Below are 17,936 nucleotides of genomic sequence, written 5' to 3'. Positions count from 1 at the left end.
TAACCTTTCTGGAGATTTGTTTGTGTTATCGAAGCCACTATGTTGATATAAGAGAGCAATTTAACTTATTAAACCAATGCAGTATATGGCACCTTTAAATACTGTTTGGACTTCTCAAATTTAATTATGTGTGTAGTTTTGTTGTTGCCCTCTTTATGGCGCTGTAATACAATTGGAGAAACAGTTGGTGTGTTTCAGTAATAACGCATAAACAGAACCTGAACATGGTAAAATAGTATTGAGCAAAACATATGATTGTGCAGAACGAACAATGAAGAAATGCTGTTTTTATAATTGTCAGAAATTAGTCAGCTGGGAATTAAGCTTTTTATGTAATGAATCAAGAATTTAAAATAGAAATGATGATTTTAAAATTTTCAAATAAATGAATCAAGAACATTTTCACATTAATAATAACACTACTAGTGTTGTGGCTGCAGTTTGACTCTTGTGCTTCAAACCTCTCATCTGCTCATCTCATCATTAGCCTGTTCACAAACTGAAGACTTGAGCAGTGAGATGTTGTTGTGCTGATGTGTGATGTGTTGCTGACAGCAGAATGACTGCATTGTTACTTTGTTCACACTTTTGTGGTTTTAGATGATATTTTTGCTCTTCCTTAAAATCTTGAAAATATTTAAGAGATCAGCTCCTCTTTCTCTCACACACACACTTCAATGCAGACATGATTCACACTCTGATTCTGACTGGCGTTTTACTTCACATTGGAGGTAAATAATTATAATTATTTAAAAAATTGCATTGTTACACTATTATATGGTCTGTTGTTTACTTAATGTGTTACAGTTGTTTACTTTAAGGCTAGTTACACTTCAGTACACAATTACTTCATTAGTGTGTGTGCATCTTATGAGTGCTTCTTTGTTTTCTTTTACACTTAATCGTGTCTACAGATGGAGCTTGGATTGATAAACTGAATATAGGAGTGAAATCTGGATCTCCAGGCATTATTCCATGTCAATATGAAAAACAATATCAAGAAAATCACAAGTATTGGTGTCAGGGGACGTTATGGATCTCTTGCACTATATTGGCATTTGGAAATGGCCCAAAAAGTAAATTTTCCATCACTTATTACCCAGCACAGAGTATCTTTACAGTGGAATGGCAGAATCTGCAGCCGTCAGACTCTGGATATTACTGGTGCGCTGTGGAGATCGGTGGCTCTGGGACACTAGATGCTGGTTATTATGTGTATCTGACAGTACAATCAGGTAAAGAAAACCTTTCTCTTTTTATGACAAACAATGTAAAAGGTTGGTTATGTTTGATAAAGGTTTATTTCGGACAAGTTTAAAGACAAGTTAAATATAGGATGTGCTATGATGACTAATGGAAAAACACAATGTGTCCTGACTACAGCACGTCTATATAGGCAAGGCAAGTTTATTTATATAGCACATTTCATACACAATGGCAATTCAAAGTGCTTTACATAAACAAGAATAAAAGAAACAAGTAAAATAAAAATAAAAACAAATAATAAAAATGCGTAAAAACAAAACAAAACATAAAAACAGGTAAAATGTGATATAAAAGAATGAAGAAGAAGAGAAAAACATGATAGTGCAATCTGTCGGACGCAGCACAGTGCTCATTCAGTAAAGGCACAGCTAAACAGATGTGTTTTCAGTCTTGATTTGAATGTGCCTAATGTTGGAGCACATCTGATCATTTCTGGAAGCTGATTCCAGCAGCAAGGGGCATAGTGGCTAAAAGCCGATTCACCCTGCTTTGACTGAACTCTTGGAACTTCTAGTTTATATGATCCTAATGATCTGAGTGATCTGTTAGGTTTGTATTCAGTGAGCATATCTGTAATGTATTTAGGTCCTAGGCCATTTAGTGATTTATAGACCAGTAATAATACTTTAAAATCTATTCTGAATGTAACTGGCAGCCAGTGTAAAGACCTGAAGACAGGTGTGATGTTCTCTGATTTTCTGGTTCTGGTTAGAATTCTGGCTGCAGCGTTCTGGATGTGCTGCAACTGTCTGACTGTCTTTTTAGGAAGACCAGTGAGGAGTCCATTACAGTAATCCACCCTGCTGCTGATAAAAGCATGAACACGTTTCTCTAAGTCTTCACTAGAAACAAAGCATCTGATTCTTGCTATGTTTTTGAGATGATAGTATGCTGATTTACTGACTGCTTTGACATGACTGTTAAAACTCAGATCTGACTCAAGAGTCACACCAAGATTCTTGACCTTATTTTTTGTCGTTTGACCTTTAGTGCCAAGGTACGCATTTACCTTGAGAACCTCATCTTTGTTTCCAAACACAATCATTTCAGTTTTCTCTTTGTTTAACTGAAGAATATACAGTATTATTGAGATATCATGACTGTGCTTCTGTCAAATAATTGTTAATCATTCTTACTCTAATTCTTATTAACAATTTTAGATTCATAAAGTTCATTAAGGGAATCAGATCAGAAATTTCTAAAATTGTCCATATATTAGGTAGTGAGTATTTAGATTTTTCACTAAAGAACCCTAATAAGGATCCATTACTGTTTACTGTTGCCTCCGAATCCGCTTGATTGAATTTCATATGAGTAAAAGAATTGAATGTGAAAGTAATTGTATGAAAGTGAAATAACTTGAATTTCATTTAAGTTAACTGTAAGTAGTAAGTGAACTAAGGTTAGTGGATTTTATTATATTCGTACAGTTTGGAAGAAAATTTGCCCACAAAGCCTATCCTCCTTATATAACCTTTATGTAAATTACTTACACAACTGTAACTTTAGTAGTTTATTGTGGTGGTCTAAATGCTATATTGCACATTGCCAAAGCAATATCGCCCTGCAGCCCAAGACCGGTTACTCACTGAAGCTAAGCATGGATGAGCCTGGTCAGTACATGGAAGGGAGACCACATGAGAAAACTAGGTTGCTGTTTGAAGTGGTGTTAGCGAGGTCAGCAGGGGGTTCTCAACCTGCAGTCTGTGTAAAGGCTGATTTATACTTCTGCGTCAAATGCACGCGTATGCTACGGCGCTGACGCATAGCCCTTCGCCATGGCCGTCGGCGTCACTGACGTGCACCTCTCAAAAAATATAACTACATGTAAGCAAAGCTCTGTGATTGGTCGGCTTGGTAGCGCTGAACAGTCTGGGTGAGACCGAGAGCCGCGCGAATGGTGTGAGCCTAATGGAGCGATTGTTTACAGGTGTGGAGTTCCGTGAAGGAGCTTCGGATGGAAGTTTTGTTTTGTGTTTGTGTTTAGTTAAAGTTGTTGCACGTCCGCCGGTTCCTGCCTCAAAATGAGCGAGTTTGAGCCACTTGTACATCCAGGAAGTGTTCAGGAAAAGCAAAAAAGCAGCGAAGAAACTCGACACAGAGAAACCTTTACACCTCACTGCCAACTAGCATTTCGGAAGTGTTAATGCAGACCAACAGAGACAGCGCGCAGAAGTATAAATGCACAGCTACACGCGTTGCATGCGCCATGGGTTACGCCGGTCACTTGATGCAGAAGTATAAACCAGGCTTAAGTCCTAATGCCCCAGTAAAGTGAAGGGGGCACTATACTGTCTGTGGGCGCTGTCTTTCGGATGAGACGTTTAACCAAGGTCCTGACTTTCTGTGGTCATTAAAAATCCCATGGTACTTCTCATAAAGAATTCGGTGGATGGAGAAGATTGAAAGGACATGGGCCATTGGCCCTTACCAATCATGTTATCCCCATCCACCGAATTCTTTACGCTCTATCACTGTCTCTCCACTCCCCCCATAGATGGTGTGTGGTAAGCGCACTTGTGTCATTGTCCTGTGGCTGCCATCGCATCATCCAAGTGGATGCTGCATACTGGTTGTGGTTGTGGTTCAATTCTGATTTTCTGACTGTATCTGATTTTTTGAAGATTTGCTTAAATCATCTTTTAAAAGTGACTAAAATCCGAGATGCAAGCTTTTCAGTCACAAATGTCTCTTTTTAAGCTTGTTTGACAGCTGTGCACAGCTGTGTCCCACACCTATAATAGATATATTATTCCTATGGATAATGATGAATATAAAAAAAATGCATGATTAAATGAAAATATGCAATATTTAATTAACAGGCATGCTGCAGGATGCATACACTGAATATGACTGATGAAATAACTGTGGCACAGCAGCAAAATGTTTTTTTTTTTTGTAAACTTGGTGATAAAAATAAGCTTCTGATTTACCAATTTGGTTCAAAATATCTTATTACACAGCTGTGTAAATTACACAGCTAAATTGCTTTCCTCACTTATATTCTTGTATATTTATCTTGTCTTTAATCAAATATCTAGAAATTTCTTAATCAATAAACATTTTCTTGACAGAGTTTTAGTCAAAATTATGTGGGTTTTTATTAAAATCTGCTTATTAGGGTAAGTAAAAGAATATAGTTTTTGGGTTTTAAATAAGATTATTTGAAGGTGGCACGATAGCACAGTAGGTAGCGCTGTTGCCTCACAGCAGGAAGGTTGCCGGTTCAAGCCTTGGCTGGGTGAGTTAGCATTTCTGTGTGGAGATTGCATGTGTTCCCCATGTTGGCGTGGGTTTTCCTCCGGGTGCTCCGGTTTTTCCCCCAAGTCCAACAACATGCGCTATAGGTGAATTAAATTAACTAAATTGGCCGTAGTGTATGTATGTGAATGGGAATGTATGGGTCTTTCCCAGTGATGGGTTGCAGCTGGAAGGGTATCCGCTGCGTAAAATATATGCTGGATAAGTTGGCGGTTTATTTTGCTATGGCGAGCCCCAGATTAATAAAGAGACTGAGCCGAAAAGAAAATGAATAGTTCATTCAATGATTCAAGATTAACTTATCTCATTGGCAGATTAATTTGTTTGTTTTACAGAAAAAAATCACTTAATGTAGAATTATTTCTGAAAACACAACAATATTTTTTTCTAGATATTTAGTAATAGGATAGATATGTGGACACAGTATGTCTAGAAAATGCATCTTGATTTAATTTAATTTTGATAATTTTTTTTTAGATATTTAAACTAGAAAATATGTAAGATAAGCATTTTTTGCAGTATTACCATTTATATCTAATTTTTTATTTAAAAAGTATCTTTATTGCCGCTATTCTGGACTGTTTGGTGGCGTCTTGTGACTGAATAATAATAATAACAATAATAATAATAGTAATAGTTCAAACCAAATCAAATTGCATTTATTGTCACATCATCAGCAGCACGTGTGCTATGATGAGTGAAAAGCTTAGGTGCTGGCTCCAGACAGCGCAAAATACAGACAGTGCAAATACAACGACAGTGCAAATACAAAAACAGTGCAAAATACAGACAGTGCAAACTACAGACAGTACAAATACAACGACAATGTAAAATTGACAGCGATATGTACAATGAATAGGTGTCCACATGGTTGTAGGCAGTATTGTTTCAAGTATGGATTGGTTAAAGTGCAGTGCATGCTATTGATGGTATGCAGTGAGGGGAATGGAAGAGTCTATCTGTGTGTATACGTTGATAGTCTGAGGGAAGAAGCTTTCCTTCAGCCGGCTAGTGCGTGATCGAATGCTGCGGAGTGTAGCAGAGAGAAAAGTCTATGGCTTGGGTGGCTGGAGTCACTGATAATTCTCTTGGCTTTCCTCATGCAGCGCCTGGTGTAGATGTCCTGGAGGGAGGGAAACTCACCTCTTACTACACGTCCAGCAGTTCGCACAATCTTATGTAGGCCTTTGTGATTGCTACTGGTGCCATTCCCATACCAGGTGGTGATACAGCCAGACAGGATGCTCTCCACAGTGCAGGTGTAGAATGAGGGGAGGATGTGGGGGCTCATTCCAAATCTCCTGAGACGGCGGAGGAAGAAGAGGCATTGTTGTGCCTTCCTCAGCACCGCATCTGTGTGAGCAGTCCATTTCAAATCCTTAGCGACGTGGACTCCAAGAAACTTAAAGAGCCCATATTATACATGAAATAGGGTCATATCTTGGTTGTAAGGGTCTCCAACAACAGTCTAATATGCGTGCAAGGTCAAAAAACACTTTCATGGTCTTATAACCTGCATTTATTTTTACCTAATTATCCCAGCGACTCCCGTATGAATCGTCCAGTGATTCATTTGTTCCCAAACCCCTCCTTAGCGTGAAGCTAATCTGCGCTGATTGGACCAATGACAGCCTGTTGCGATTGGTCGACTGCCTTCAGTCAGAGAGTGAAATGGCCAATAGCTAATCAGCAATATAAAAAGTAATAACAGTTCATACACGCTTGATAGTGTAGGCGTGGATTTTAGCTGCCACACACACACAAAAACACACACACACACCTCCGGACGACAACGCTCCCGCTTCCGCCCGCACCCGCCAGGTTTTAGCCTGAGAACCCGCTCCGTTTTCTGCCCGCCGCGCCCGATCCCGCTAGAGTGGGGGAGAACACAATCAAAAGTCACCCAGCTATACAGTCCAGACAGCCAAGATGTCTGTATAAACACACACAGCACCAAGCACACAAAGCTCGCTCTCGCTCGCTCTCGCTCGCTCTCGCTCTCTCTCTCTCTCTCTCTCTCTCTCTCTCTCTCTCTCTCTCTCTCTCTCTCTCTCTCTCTCTCTCTCTCTCTCATTCGCGCGCGTGCGCACTAACACACACACACACACACACACACACACACACACACACACACACACACACACACGCACCAAGCAGACTCTCTTTTTCTCATTCGCATAGCAATATCCGTGATATTGCTAGACAGCCCGCTCCCGTCCCAAATTAAACCAGTTACCGATCGCTCCCGCGATTTATTCGGAAATTTATTCCCGCGCCGCAGAAATCTGGCGGGGGGACAGCCGCGGGAATGCAGAACTCTACCACGGAGCTCCATAAACAAAGCAGCACGCGTCGCGTTTTTAACGTGACTTTGCACGCGATAAGAGAATATAGCGAGTTAACCGGATACAGTACACGCGGTTTCAAGTAACAAATCACAACTAAATACATTTGCAAGCTAGAGTCAACGAGGCAACAACTTTAACCGCACGTACTTACACTTGAGGAATGGAAACCCATCCTGACGTCCATCAGTAAGTTACTCTTTACTGATCCTTCCTTTAACAAACGCAGATGAAGTATTCTTTGTAGCATGCAGTTTCCAGAAGTTTCCAACTGCTTGGTTATAATGCTGATGTTTCATCTTTGGGTAGAGACTCAATATGTGTATCTTTGGGTAGAGACTCAAGTGTGTGTGTGTGTGTCTGGGTTCCTGCGTCAGAGGGCGGGGCCTCAGGTTTGAAATCTCCCGGTTTTGCGCGTGCACGTGAATAACTTGGTTTCGTTCGTACGTCATGGCGAAACACCTAATGAATCGGTTTCAAGGCGACTCGTTTGAAGCACTATGAGTCGACTCTTTTATAGATGAATCAACCATTTTAAACACTGTATTCTTACAGATTTAAGCCTTAGCTGGATACTTCACTTCACTTAGAGCTGTGTTACACACTACATGGAGGGGAATTTTCAAAAACCCATAATATGGGCTCTTTAAAAGTTCTGATTCTCTCCACTGGTGTCCCGTTGATGGTGATGGGGGTGTGTTCTCTCTTCTCTCTCCTGAAATCCACTACCAGCTCCTTGGTTTTGCTGATGTTAAGTGAGTGGTGGTTTTCCTCACACCACTGTGTCAGAGTGTGCAACTCCTCTCTGTAGGCCGTCTCATCATTTTCCGTGATTAGGCCTACCACCGTTGTGTCATCAGCAAATTTAACGATTATGTTGGAGCTGTGTTTGGCTGTACAGTCATGTGTGTACAGGGAGTACAGGAGTGGGCTGAAAACACAGCCCTGTGGAGCACAGGTCCAGGATCCAGTTGCACAATGAGCTGTGAAGACCGAGAGCCTTGAGCTTCACTATCAGCTTGGCAGGCACTATGGTGTTGAATGCTGAGCTGTAGACCACAAACAGCATTCTCACATATGTGTTTTTGTTTTGCAGGTGAGACAGAGCAGTGTGCAAGGTGAAAGCAATTGCATCATCAGCGGTTATTCCTGTATGCAAATTGCAGAGGGTCAGTGTGAGCGGGCAGTACAGAGCAGATGTGCTTTTTAATCAGCTTCCCAAAGCACTTGCTAAAGATGGGTGTCAGCGCAATCGGACGCCAGTCATTCAAGCAAGTTGTTTTAGCTAATTTTGGTATGGGCACAATAGTAGCTGTCATAAAGCATGTGGGAACCACAAACTAAGAGAACAAGAGGTTAAAGATGTCTGTGAAAACTCCCGCTAGGTGGTGTGCGCATGCTTTAAGTACACATCCAGGAATGCCATCTGGGCCCGTCGCTTTCCGGATGTTCACGCGACGGAAACATCTCCTTACGTGCGCTACAGAAACAGAGAGTGTGCTGGCAGTATCAGTTTTGGTTTCGGCCACAGGGGCGCGCAGTGTGCGCGCACTGTCCTGGGCTTCAAAGGTTAGAACAAGTTAAGCTCGTCTGGGAGAGCCATGTTTACAGTGGCGGATTTGTTACTTTTAAAGTCCGTGATGTAATTAAGTCCCTGCCACATGCTCCTTGCGTTATAAGTGTTAACTTGTCCCTCTACCTTGTCTCTGTATTGAAGTTTTTGCTGCTTTCATGGTTTTTCTGAGGTTGTAATTTGCTTGTTTTTGTTCCTCAGTATTACTGGATTTATAGGCAGAAGCTCGCCCTGATAGAGCTGTTCAAACTTCAACATTGATCCATGGTTTTTGGTTGGGGTAAATACGGACAGTTTTTGTTGGGACCACGTCTTCTATGCATTTCCTGATGAAGCACGTGACTGTGTCTGTGTACATTTCTATGTCGTCATCACACGCTGCCCGGAACATATCCCAGTTCACATGATCAAAACAGTCCTGAAGTATGTAATCCAATTGGTCCGTTCAACTCTGAAATGTCTTGAGGGTGGGTGGTTCCCGTTTCAGTTTCTGCCTGTAAGCAGGCAAGAGAAGAACAGAAGAGTGATCTGATTTGCCAAACAGTGGGCGGAGGAGGGATTTGTATGTGTCCCGGAACAAAGAGTAGCAGTGGTTCAGAATCCGACCTCCCCGCGTGTTTATGGAAATATGTTGGTAGTATTTTGGAGCGATTTTCCTGAAATTGGCGTTGTTGAAGTCCCCTGTAACAATAAACGCTGCCTCCGGGTGTGTGGTTTCCTACTTGCTTATGCTTATTTGTGTTGGCTTGAAGTTGAATGTATACAGCCATAATTATAACAGCTCTTAACTCCCTTGGTAACCAGTATGGCTGACACCGAAGCATAAGATATTTCAGATCAGGGGAACAAAATGATTTAAATGGGTGTATGTTTCTCTCGTCACACCATGAGTTGTTAATAAACAAACAAACACCTCCTCCTTTGCTTTTCCCTGTGAGTTATTTCGTTCTGTCCGCGCGGTGCACGGAGAACCCCGAAAGTTCAACAGCCATGTCTGGTACCGCCGCAGATAGCCAGTTTCTGTAAGGCAGATAATGCAGCAATTTCTTGTTTCTCGTTGGAAGGAAATGTGCGCCCGTAACTCGCAAAGTTTGTTGTCTAGTGATTGAACATTAGCCAGCAAAATGGTGGGGAGCGGAGGTCGAAATTCACGACGTTTCAGTCTGACGAGGACGCCGGTTCTCTTTTCCCTTTTCCGGCTGCGTTTCCTTCGTCGCTTTGGTTGTGTGACCCAGACAAAGGGCTCTGTTGCTGTGTTTGTAAACAGAGCGTCGTTAAAGAACTCAAAATACGGTCTTCGTTGTGCAACGAGGGAGCCAATTTCCCGAAATGTGTGTCTGTCTTGGGTAATGAGAGTGTGTACATACAGCACAAAAAGTGACAAAAATACAAGTAAAACACAAAACAAAACAAAGTTTGCTGGGAGCTCGCAACTCGGCGGCCATGCTCGGCGCCATCTTGATCTTGATAGTTATAATAATAATAATAATATTAATAATAATAATATGTTACTGTCTGCTCCCAGCCGTTTTGTTTCTGTTAACATTAATTACAGCTCATTCATGCTAATAAAAGCATTATAGTTTTGTGGCAAGTAGTCAAACAAAAAAAAAAAAGAGTGTGATCATCTAGGCAGTAGTTTCAGCAGGATAATATTTAGAATTGTCCTAAAAATGTATATTTTATAATGTAAGCAGGCAATGCAGTAGGTAGTGCTGTCGCCTCACACCAAGAAGGTCGCTGGTTCGAGCCTCCGTTGGGTCAGCTGGCGTTTCTCTGTGGAGTTTGTATGTTCTCCCTGCATTCGCGTGGGTTTCCTCCAGGTGCTCCGGTTTTCCCTACAGTCCAAAGACATGTGCTATCGGTGACTCAGGTATGCTAAATTGTCCATAGTGTATGAGTGTGAATGAGTTTGTATGATGTTTCCCAGTTATGGGTTGCAGGTAAAAGGGCATTCACTGTGTAAAAGCATGTGCTGGATAAGTTGGCGTTCATTCCGCTGTGGCGACCACAGATTAATAAAGGGACTAAGCCGAAAAGAAAATGAATGAATGAATGAATTATGTAAGCAACGCAGCTACAGCAAATTAAGTCAATAATGTGTGTTTTAGATTTACAGTGTTTGAATAATTAAGGATTGACAATAAAATCCTGAGGGCTTGGGCTGGCCTTGAACATTCATTTATAAATTTTCTTTTTAGCTTAGTCCCGTTATTAATCAAGGGTCTCCACAGCTGAATGAACTGCCAACTTATCCAGCATATGTTTTATGCCGCGGATGCTCTTCTAGCTGCAACCCATAACTGGAAAACACCTATGCACACATTCACACACACACTCATACACTATGAACAATTTAGCTAACACAATTCATTGATAGCTCACATGTTTGGACTTTTGGGGGAAAATGGAGCACCTGGAGAAAACCCATGCGAACATGAGGAGAACATGCAAACTCTACGCAGAAATTCAAACTCACCGAGCCGAGGCTCGAAGCAGTGAACTTTTTGCTGTGAGGCAATAATGCTACCCACTGTGACTCCCAGCCCTGAACATATTCATTACTAATATGGCCTAAAACAGTGTTTTGAGTGGCAGTAGGTACACATTTTATTTCTGTTCAGTAAAATGTTGTATTGTCTTCTTGATTTTCAGCTCCTAATGTGTTTGTGATGAGCAGCAGTGTATCTGGACATGAAGGTGATGATGTCAGAGTTCAGTGTTTCTACAGTTCAGGATATAAGGCTAAAAACAAACAGTGGTGCAGAGTTAAAGATAAGAAGTGTTTTTACCCAAAAAAGAAGACGGACACATCCCAGAATTCATCAGTGCAGATCAGTGATGATGGTAAAAGCTCCTTCACTGTGCTGATGACTGGACTGAGACTCTCTGATTCTGGATGGTATTTCTGCTCTGTTGGAGATCTGCAGGTTCCTGTTCAACTCACTGTCACTAAACCTAGACCCAAAGGTAAGATCACAAACCAGTTCAACTGTAATTAATAATCATGCACTTACTCCCCTTAAATGGCCTTGTTGCTCTTTTCTCTACTTTCCAGTGTTGACAACTACTCCAACTACACCTAAGACAGAAAGGTAAGCATTTTTAACATTTAAAAGAATCAAACACATCCAAATACTTTTGTTGTCAGAGGTTTATGAAATGATCATTTCAATAGGGTAAAAGCACTGTCGGCGCCAGTGGTGTAGTGGTTAGTGCGTTGACACGCACTCTGTTTCTCACGCGGACCCGAGTTCGATTCCGCCAATCCTTCCCCTCTCTCTGCTTTTCTGTCGATTCTCTCTTCTGTCTTATCTAATAAAGGTGAAAGCCCTAAAAAATAATTATTAAAAAATTCATTTAAAAAAAGTACTGTACATGATTTGACATAATTACTTTATTAATTAAGATGTGCTACTCTTGTAAAACTCGGCCTGATGTGCTTTATAAAGTTTGTGCTTACCAAGTTTTATTCGAGAGTTCATGGCTATTACCTGGTCTGTTAAGGCCACTAGACAGAAGTGTCCAAATTAACTTCTGTGCTTGGAATGTATGGTTTATTTTCACAGCGTTAATCAACATAATCACTGCATGAATTAAGAGTACTCTCGTGCATCTCTCTCTCCCTTGTTTTCACAAGATATCGCGAGAGTCGAATCTCACTGTATTGAACTATTGATACTTGCTGCAACACAGTAAAGTGTGTTTGTGAGTGATTCACTAAATCAAGCTAATCAATCGTGTGTTTATTTCTATACTTGTAATTTTAACATGAGAGTAACTGTTTAATTCCATATAACTATTTTTTGTCATTGTTTTGCAGGAGCACAACTCAACCCTCTGCCAACACAGCTCCTACAAAACTGCATGCAATAATAAACAGTAAGCAGCAGCTAAACTAGGTTAATTAATAACTATTCAGGAATTCTGAGTTTTATTATAAATTTGGTAAATAACTAATTATGAAAAATTTTATTTTGGCATCATAATTGTTTAAGCTCTTAAGTTTTATCTTTAACAGCACCTACAGCTACTGGTTCAAGACCCAAATCACATGTGTAGGTGTTATTATTGTTCAATCTTTCAGAAAAATAACTGATACCAAAGTGTTACACTGTTATTACTATAGTAATGTTATTTTAAATTCCAGAGAAGATCCCCATCGCTCTCCAACAGCAGATTCAGAGCATAACGCTGGAAAAGACATTGATGAACAAAACAAGTATTTAAATGTTTTAAGTGTGCATTAGCTTTAATTAAATCTCTAAATTAGTTTCAAAACCTTTCAAGAAATGAATCACAATTAAGTTTATTTTTAACTGCTTGTAACATTTTTATTTTATTTGCAAGTTTTTGTGTATGTATGTATGTATGTTGTCTGATTTCTTAGAATCAATCTAAATCTGTTAGAATTAAATATTTATATATATATATATATATATATATATATATATATATATATATATATATATATATATATATATATATATATATATATATATAGCTGTAAAAGCAAGATCCAATTAGTTCAATTTTGTGAGATTGGTTTACTTAATATCAGAGGACAAAATTGATGCAGCTTCATTTCCCACACAATAGATGATTTAAAAAGAAGCATTTAAAACACATTGAATGTATTAATAATATTATATACTATATACAGTTAAAACCAGAAGTTTACATACACTGTATAAAAAGGCACATAACCATTTTAAAAAAGTCAGATGTTAATGTGATTAAACTCCTTTAGGTAGGTTAGGATTATCACATTTGTTTCTATTATGCTTAATAGCAGAATAATGAGAGAGATATTTTTGAGAAATTGTTATAACTTTTCTTGAAAGTCAAGTGCACATACAATATGTTTATTCTGCCTCTGAAAAGCTCAGATGATGATGTCAAGGTTTTGGAAGTTTCTGATTGGCTAATTGACAACATTTGAGTTAATTGGAGGCACAACTGTAGAATAGTATTTAAGGAAAATCTCAAACACACGGCTTCCTTGTGTGACAACATGGGAAAATCAACAAACCAGAATCAACAAACAAGCCAGATTACAATTTGCTAAATTACACTGGGAAAAAGACTAATTTTTGGAGACATGCCCTGTGGTCTGATGAAATAAAGATTGAAATGTTTGGCCATAATGACCAGTGTTACATTTGGAGGACAAAGAGGAAAGCTTACAAGCCTAGGAACACCATCCCAACTGTGAAGTATGGGGGCAGCAGCATCATGTTGTTGGGCTGTTTTGCTGCAGGAGAGACTGGTCCACTTCACATCATAGATGGCATCATGAAGAAAGAACATTATGTAGAAATACTGAAGCAACATCTCAAGACATCAGCCAGGAAATTAAAACTTGGCCACAAATGGGTCTTCCAAACAGACCATGACCCTAAGCATACTGCCAAATTAGTAAAAATGTGCTTTAAGGACAACAGAGTGAATGTTTTGGAGTGGCCATCACAAAGCCCTGAACTCAATCCTACAGAAAATTTGTGGGCAGTTGAAAAAGCTTGTGTGAGCAAGACAGCCAACAAATCTGACTCAGTTACACCAATTCTGTCAGGAGGAATGGGCCAAAATTCCTTCAAGCTATTGTGAGAAGCTTGTGGAAGAATACCCAAACAGTTTAAAAGCAAAGCTGAAAAATACCAAGGAGATGTACGCAAACATTTGTCTAGAAATTAATAAAATATCCTCTAAAAAATTCTCTCATTATTCTGGCATTTAGAAAATGTAAATCATTTAGGTAATCATTTATCAATCACATAAAGTTTCTTAGTTCAATTATGTAAAAAGTATGTAATCAAAATGGATGAAAATTTTATATGTAATCAGAATACTTCAATTTTATTTGTTAGGCCTAAATATCTTTTTGATTGGTTCTGTATGACATTAACAAACATCGCTCTCCATCACCACAGGTATGATGTGATTCTGATTATATGCCTTGTAACAACACTTACAATTTTACTGCTCGTTGCTCTTTTTGCCATAGTAATCTGCAGGATGAGAAAGAATCCAGGTGAGTTCATTGTTTCATTGCTGTATATTAATGATTTATCAGTATATAAGAAGAAACACCCTGTAGTTTAGTGTCATATATTATATGAACACACTTGACCAAAGAATAATATGACTAACCAATCAGAATTAAGGTCCCAATTGGGGCCTGTTTAAACTCAAAGCAATGTCTTAGATTTCAAATAGAATGCCTCACTCTGTTGATTTAAAAAATGTTATAAAAACTAATCTTCAAATCTCACTCTGACAGAAAATGAACAAATTAGAGAAGAACGTTTTAACAGTAATACCATAAATACTGTAAGTGTTTTATAATTTACAGTAACTGATAAATATTGATGCAGTTGAGAAATTCTCTGAGAAAGAATGTAATCGTGTAAAATTAATTCAGCATCTAAATCTGTGTTTGCTGCAGATGCCCTCTGAAAACCAAATGACATCTATCAGTCCTGAAAAAGCTGATGTAAGTCCTCATCCTTCATTCTGTCTGCTTTACAACTCTTAGAAGACACTGAGATGCTGAACTCAGATTAGTGATGGTCAGTTGTGTTTGTTCACAGTCTTCTGCTGATGATGCGTCAGTGGTCTACAGTATTGTCTCCTTTACTAAGACAGTAAGTGTCTCTGAGATTTTCAACACTGAGATTTTTTGTGAAAGTGTATGTGTTTGTGTGTGTGTCAGAAGTTTTAGTTGGAATTGTTTGTTTCCCCAAATCAATTTCATTCAGTTTGTTTGCAATGTATCACTCTTTCTGAATTTCCATTATGTGAGTTGCACTGAAGTTATACTATAATTGTACATTTCGCAATCAAACACAGTAAATGAACAGCCAAAGCACACTGTTTTTACACAGTAGCTTTAAAGGGCCATGAAACCCCCTCGTTTCAGCAGGGTGTTTTCACACCTCTACTTTGGAAAAAGTCAGAAAAGTGGGCGTGTCCAGTTCTGTTTAGGGGGAGTGTCGGAGGAAGAAAAGTGGGATGGTGGGGGAGTGTCTATTTGGCCACGCGCGAGTTTCAGAGTCAAAATACACACACACACACACCTTACATGTTACCTACATGGACATATGTAGTCGAATTATTTGGCAAATTATTAAATGTTGGACTTTAACTGCAGTTTGGCTCTTTCATTCAGGGAATTCATTCATGTCCCTTGCAACAAACGTGATATTTGATTCGAGAAACTGCTCAAAGTGTGTATTTTTCATGCAATGTTTAATACCGCACGGCGAATGAGAGAAAAAAAACCTCCGCATTTCCCGGAAACTTAGATGCACACGGCAGGTAGCGGCAGAAAGCCGCGTGTGTTATTCCGGTCACAAAATGCGGTAAAAACCCTACACGAGGTTAAAGTTTGGTTGTGGTGCTAACATGTTTACACTCGGTGCAATGGTTGACTTAGTTCGATACGAACAAACTGAATAAACAAAGAGCACTGGTCGCTCACTTACCAAATCTGTAGAGACAGGACAATCACCAGCAACTAGAGCCACGTCTTTATGAAGAGAAGACTACAAGCGAATCCAGATCTCAGCGTTTGCAGATGAGAACAGCTCTCAGGTAAACAATGTTCCTCCTTAGACACGTAAGTTATTTTTGTCCAGCGTTGCGTACACCGTTAATCCACACGTGAGTCTGCGCTCTCACAGAGAGAAAATGCAAACGAAACTTAACTGCAGCAAACTATACTGTGGTGTGAGTGTCGTCTAAACACTGTGACAGTAATGAATATTAATGAAGTTGCACAATAGAGCGCGCTGATTGGTTTGAACCAAGCCTTACTCATGCATTAATGCATCACACTGTAAGACGTAATAAGACACACTCTGGCACAGATGTCCAGTCTGCACGCTGGAATACAACGCTATTATCTCATAGCCGTGACGCAGCTTCAAAAATTTGTTTTAAACCGGAAGTACGAATTTGCTTGAAATAACGCAAAAACAACCAATTTACACTTTTTAGTGAAATATAGGTGTCCTAATAGTGTTTTTAGCAGTGTAGGACACATATATGACTGTCAACAGCTTAAAAAATGTGTTTTGGTGTTTCGTGACCCTTTAAACAGTGTTGTGCAAACTCCTCTCAGATCTGATCATGTTTTTTCACAGCGTTTATCATCGGTGGATCCAGAAGCGGATGTGATCTACAGCACTGTGATGAAAGATCGCAAAACTGTAAGTAAATAACATACAGATATAAAGAGGAATCCTTTACTGAAGCAGTTAGAATAAGTGAAAGTCGTTTACCGTAAACCAGTAATACTGTAAGTTTTACATTAATGTATGTTTTCAGTTTTGCATAGTGTTCAGGCATAGTTCAGGCATAGTGTTCAAGGATCAGGCATAGTGTTCAGGCATAGTGTTCAAGTATAATGTATGCTTATAACTATTGTAAACCTTTTAATCCCCTAAACTGATTATGGTTTCTGTGTATATTTTAGGAATAATGTAGGATGAATTCATGGCCAAACTGAGGATGAAGTAGACACAGCAGCATTTTTGAAGAAGATGAATCCTGCTTTAATATTTCTTTAATTTTAATCTTTCATTTTAAGTCCAAATTACCCTAAAGACAATTTACCATATTTTTTTTTTTTTACAAAGAAATGAGAAACAAATATGTTAACCAACTCATGGTTTTGCTATACTATAGTATTTGTAAAAGAAAAAAAAATAATAATTTAAATAAAAACATTTTGAAAGGGTAAACCTATACACATTAAATCTTGGGTTAAAATGTGGGTAAAATTGACAAACTCAACCAATGAGTAAAAAATGTAATTTAAAAATTGTATTAAAAAGTTCAATTAGGCATCAGGGGTGACTAAAAAACAATGATAAAAAAGCATCAGTAAAACATTATTATGAAAGTTAAATAAAATTATTTGCTACAACATTTTAATTGAAATTCAACTTTAATTAATTAATTAGAGGCAAAAATCGCCTTTTGGAATTTTTTTTTTTTTACTGTTTATATTTGTGTACAGTAGTTATGCATGAGTGAGAGTGCAGTTTTTTCTGTTTCATTAGAGTGATTGCAAGTGAATTGCTTTCATATAATCGTAGATCGTAGTATTAGGAAACTTACATTTTAAACCAAATGTTCTCTGTTTTTGCTCTTCTTCAATTAAAAACTTTTCTTATTAAAGCCAAAACAGAAAGATGCAAAATGTTAATTTCCGTATGATTTTGTTTTCAAACAAAGTACTTTTCTATTCTTTTCGTTTTTTGTTATTTGCTTATTTTCTACCTGAATCAGCTTTTTTGAATAAATCATTTTAATTAGCGATTCAATGAATCACTCTCTCGTTATTAATGGCTTGTCGACACCTGCTGGCAATTTTAGTGTTGGTTTTAGACATGTTATTGATAGACCTAAATAAATAAGTTATCAGAATAAATACACATTGATTTGTTGTCTAGTTATTGGTACAAAAGGATACATAAAATCAATTT

At 38.6% G+C, this 17,936-nt stretch overlaps 1 protein-coding gene across 2 annotated transcripts; it reads left to right on the top strand.

Moving 5' to 3' along the window:
• Positions 1-409: 409 nt before the first annotated feature.
• Positions 410-17,884, top strand: LOC137487548 (uncharacterized). Of its 2 annotated transcripts, XM_073931117.1 has the most exons (14): positions 410-731; positions 915-1,235; positions 11,101-11,292; positions 11,368-11,415; positions 11,504-11,540; positions 12,269-12,327; positions 12,467-12,503; positions 12,596-12,667; positions 14,376-14,476; positions 14,726-14,775; positions 14,891-14,938; positions 15,036-15,089; positions 16,590-16,655; positions 16,922-17,875. In XM_073931117.1, the coding sequence occupies exons 1-14, from the start codon at positions 686-688 to the stop codon at positions 16,925-16,927; spliced, it is 1,137 nt and encodes a 378-aa protein (XP_073787218.1). In that variant the 5' UTR covers positions 410-685; the 3' UTR covers positions 16,928-17,875. The 2 variants fall into 2 exon arrangements, with proteins under 2 accessions (XP_073787218.1, XP_073787216.1); XM_073931115.1 differs by having other exon boundaries at positions 637-731; positions 11,101-11,415; positions 16,922-17,884.
• Positions 17,885-17,936: the final 52 nt, after the last annotated feature.

The sequence above is a fragment of the Danio rerio genome, chromosome 2 (genome assembly GCF_049306965.1).
Source record: "Danio rerio strain Tuebingen ecotype United States chromosome 2, GRCz12tu, whole genome shotgun sequence".
In the NCBI taxonomy this organism is placed as follows: domain Eukaryota; kingdom Metazoa; phylum Chordata; class Actinopteri; order Cypriniformes; family Danionidae; genus Danio; species Danio rerio.
This window is presented reverse-complemented; position numbering and strand designations above follow the sequence as displayed.

Excerpts from the sequence above, each read along its gene's own strand:
- LOC137487548 (XM_073931115.1), top strand. The coding sequence starts at position 686 with ATGATTCACACTCTGATTCTGACTGGCGTTTTACTTCACATTGGAG. Across the intron at positions 1,236-11,100 it reads GTATCTGACAGTACAATCAG|CTCCTAATGTGTTTGTGATG; the intron begins GTAAAGAAAACC and ends CTTGATTTTCAG. Across the intron at positions 12,504-12,595 it reads TCAAGACCCAAATCACATGT|AGAAGATCCCCATCGCTCTC; the intron begins GTAGGTGTTATT and ends TTTAAATTCCAG.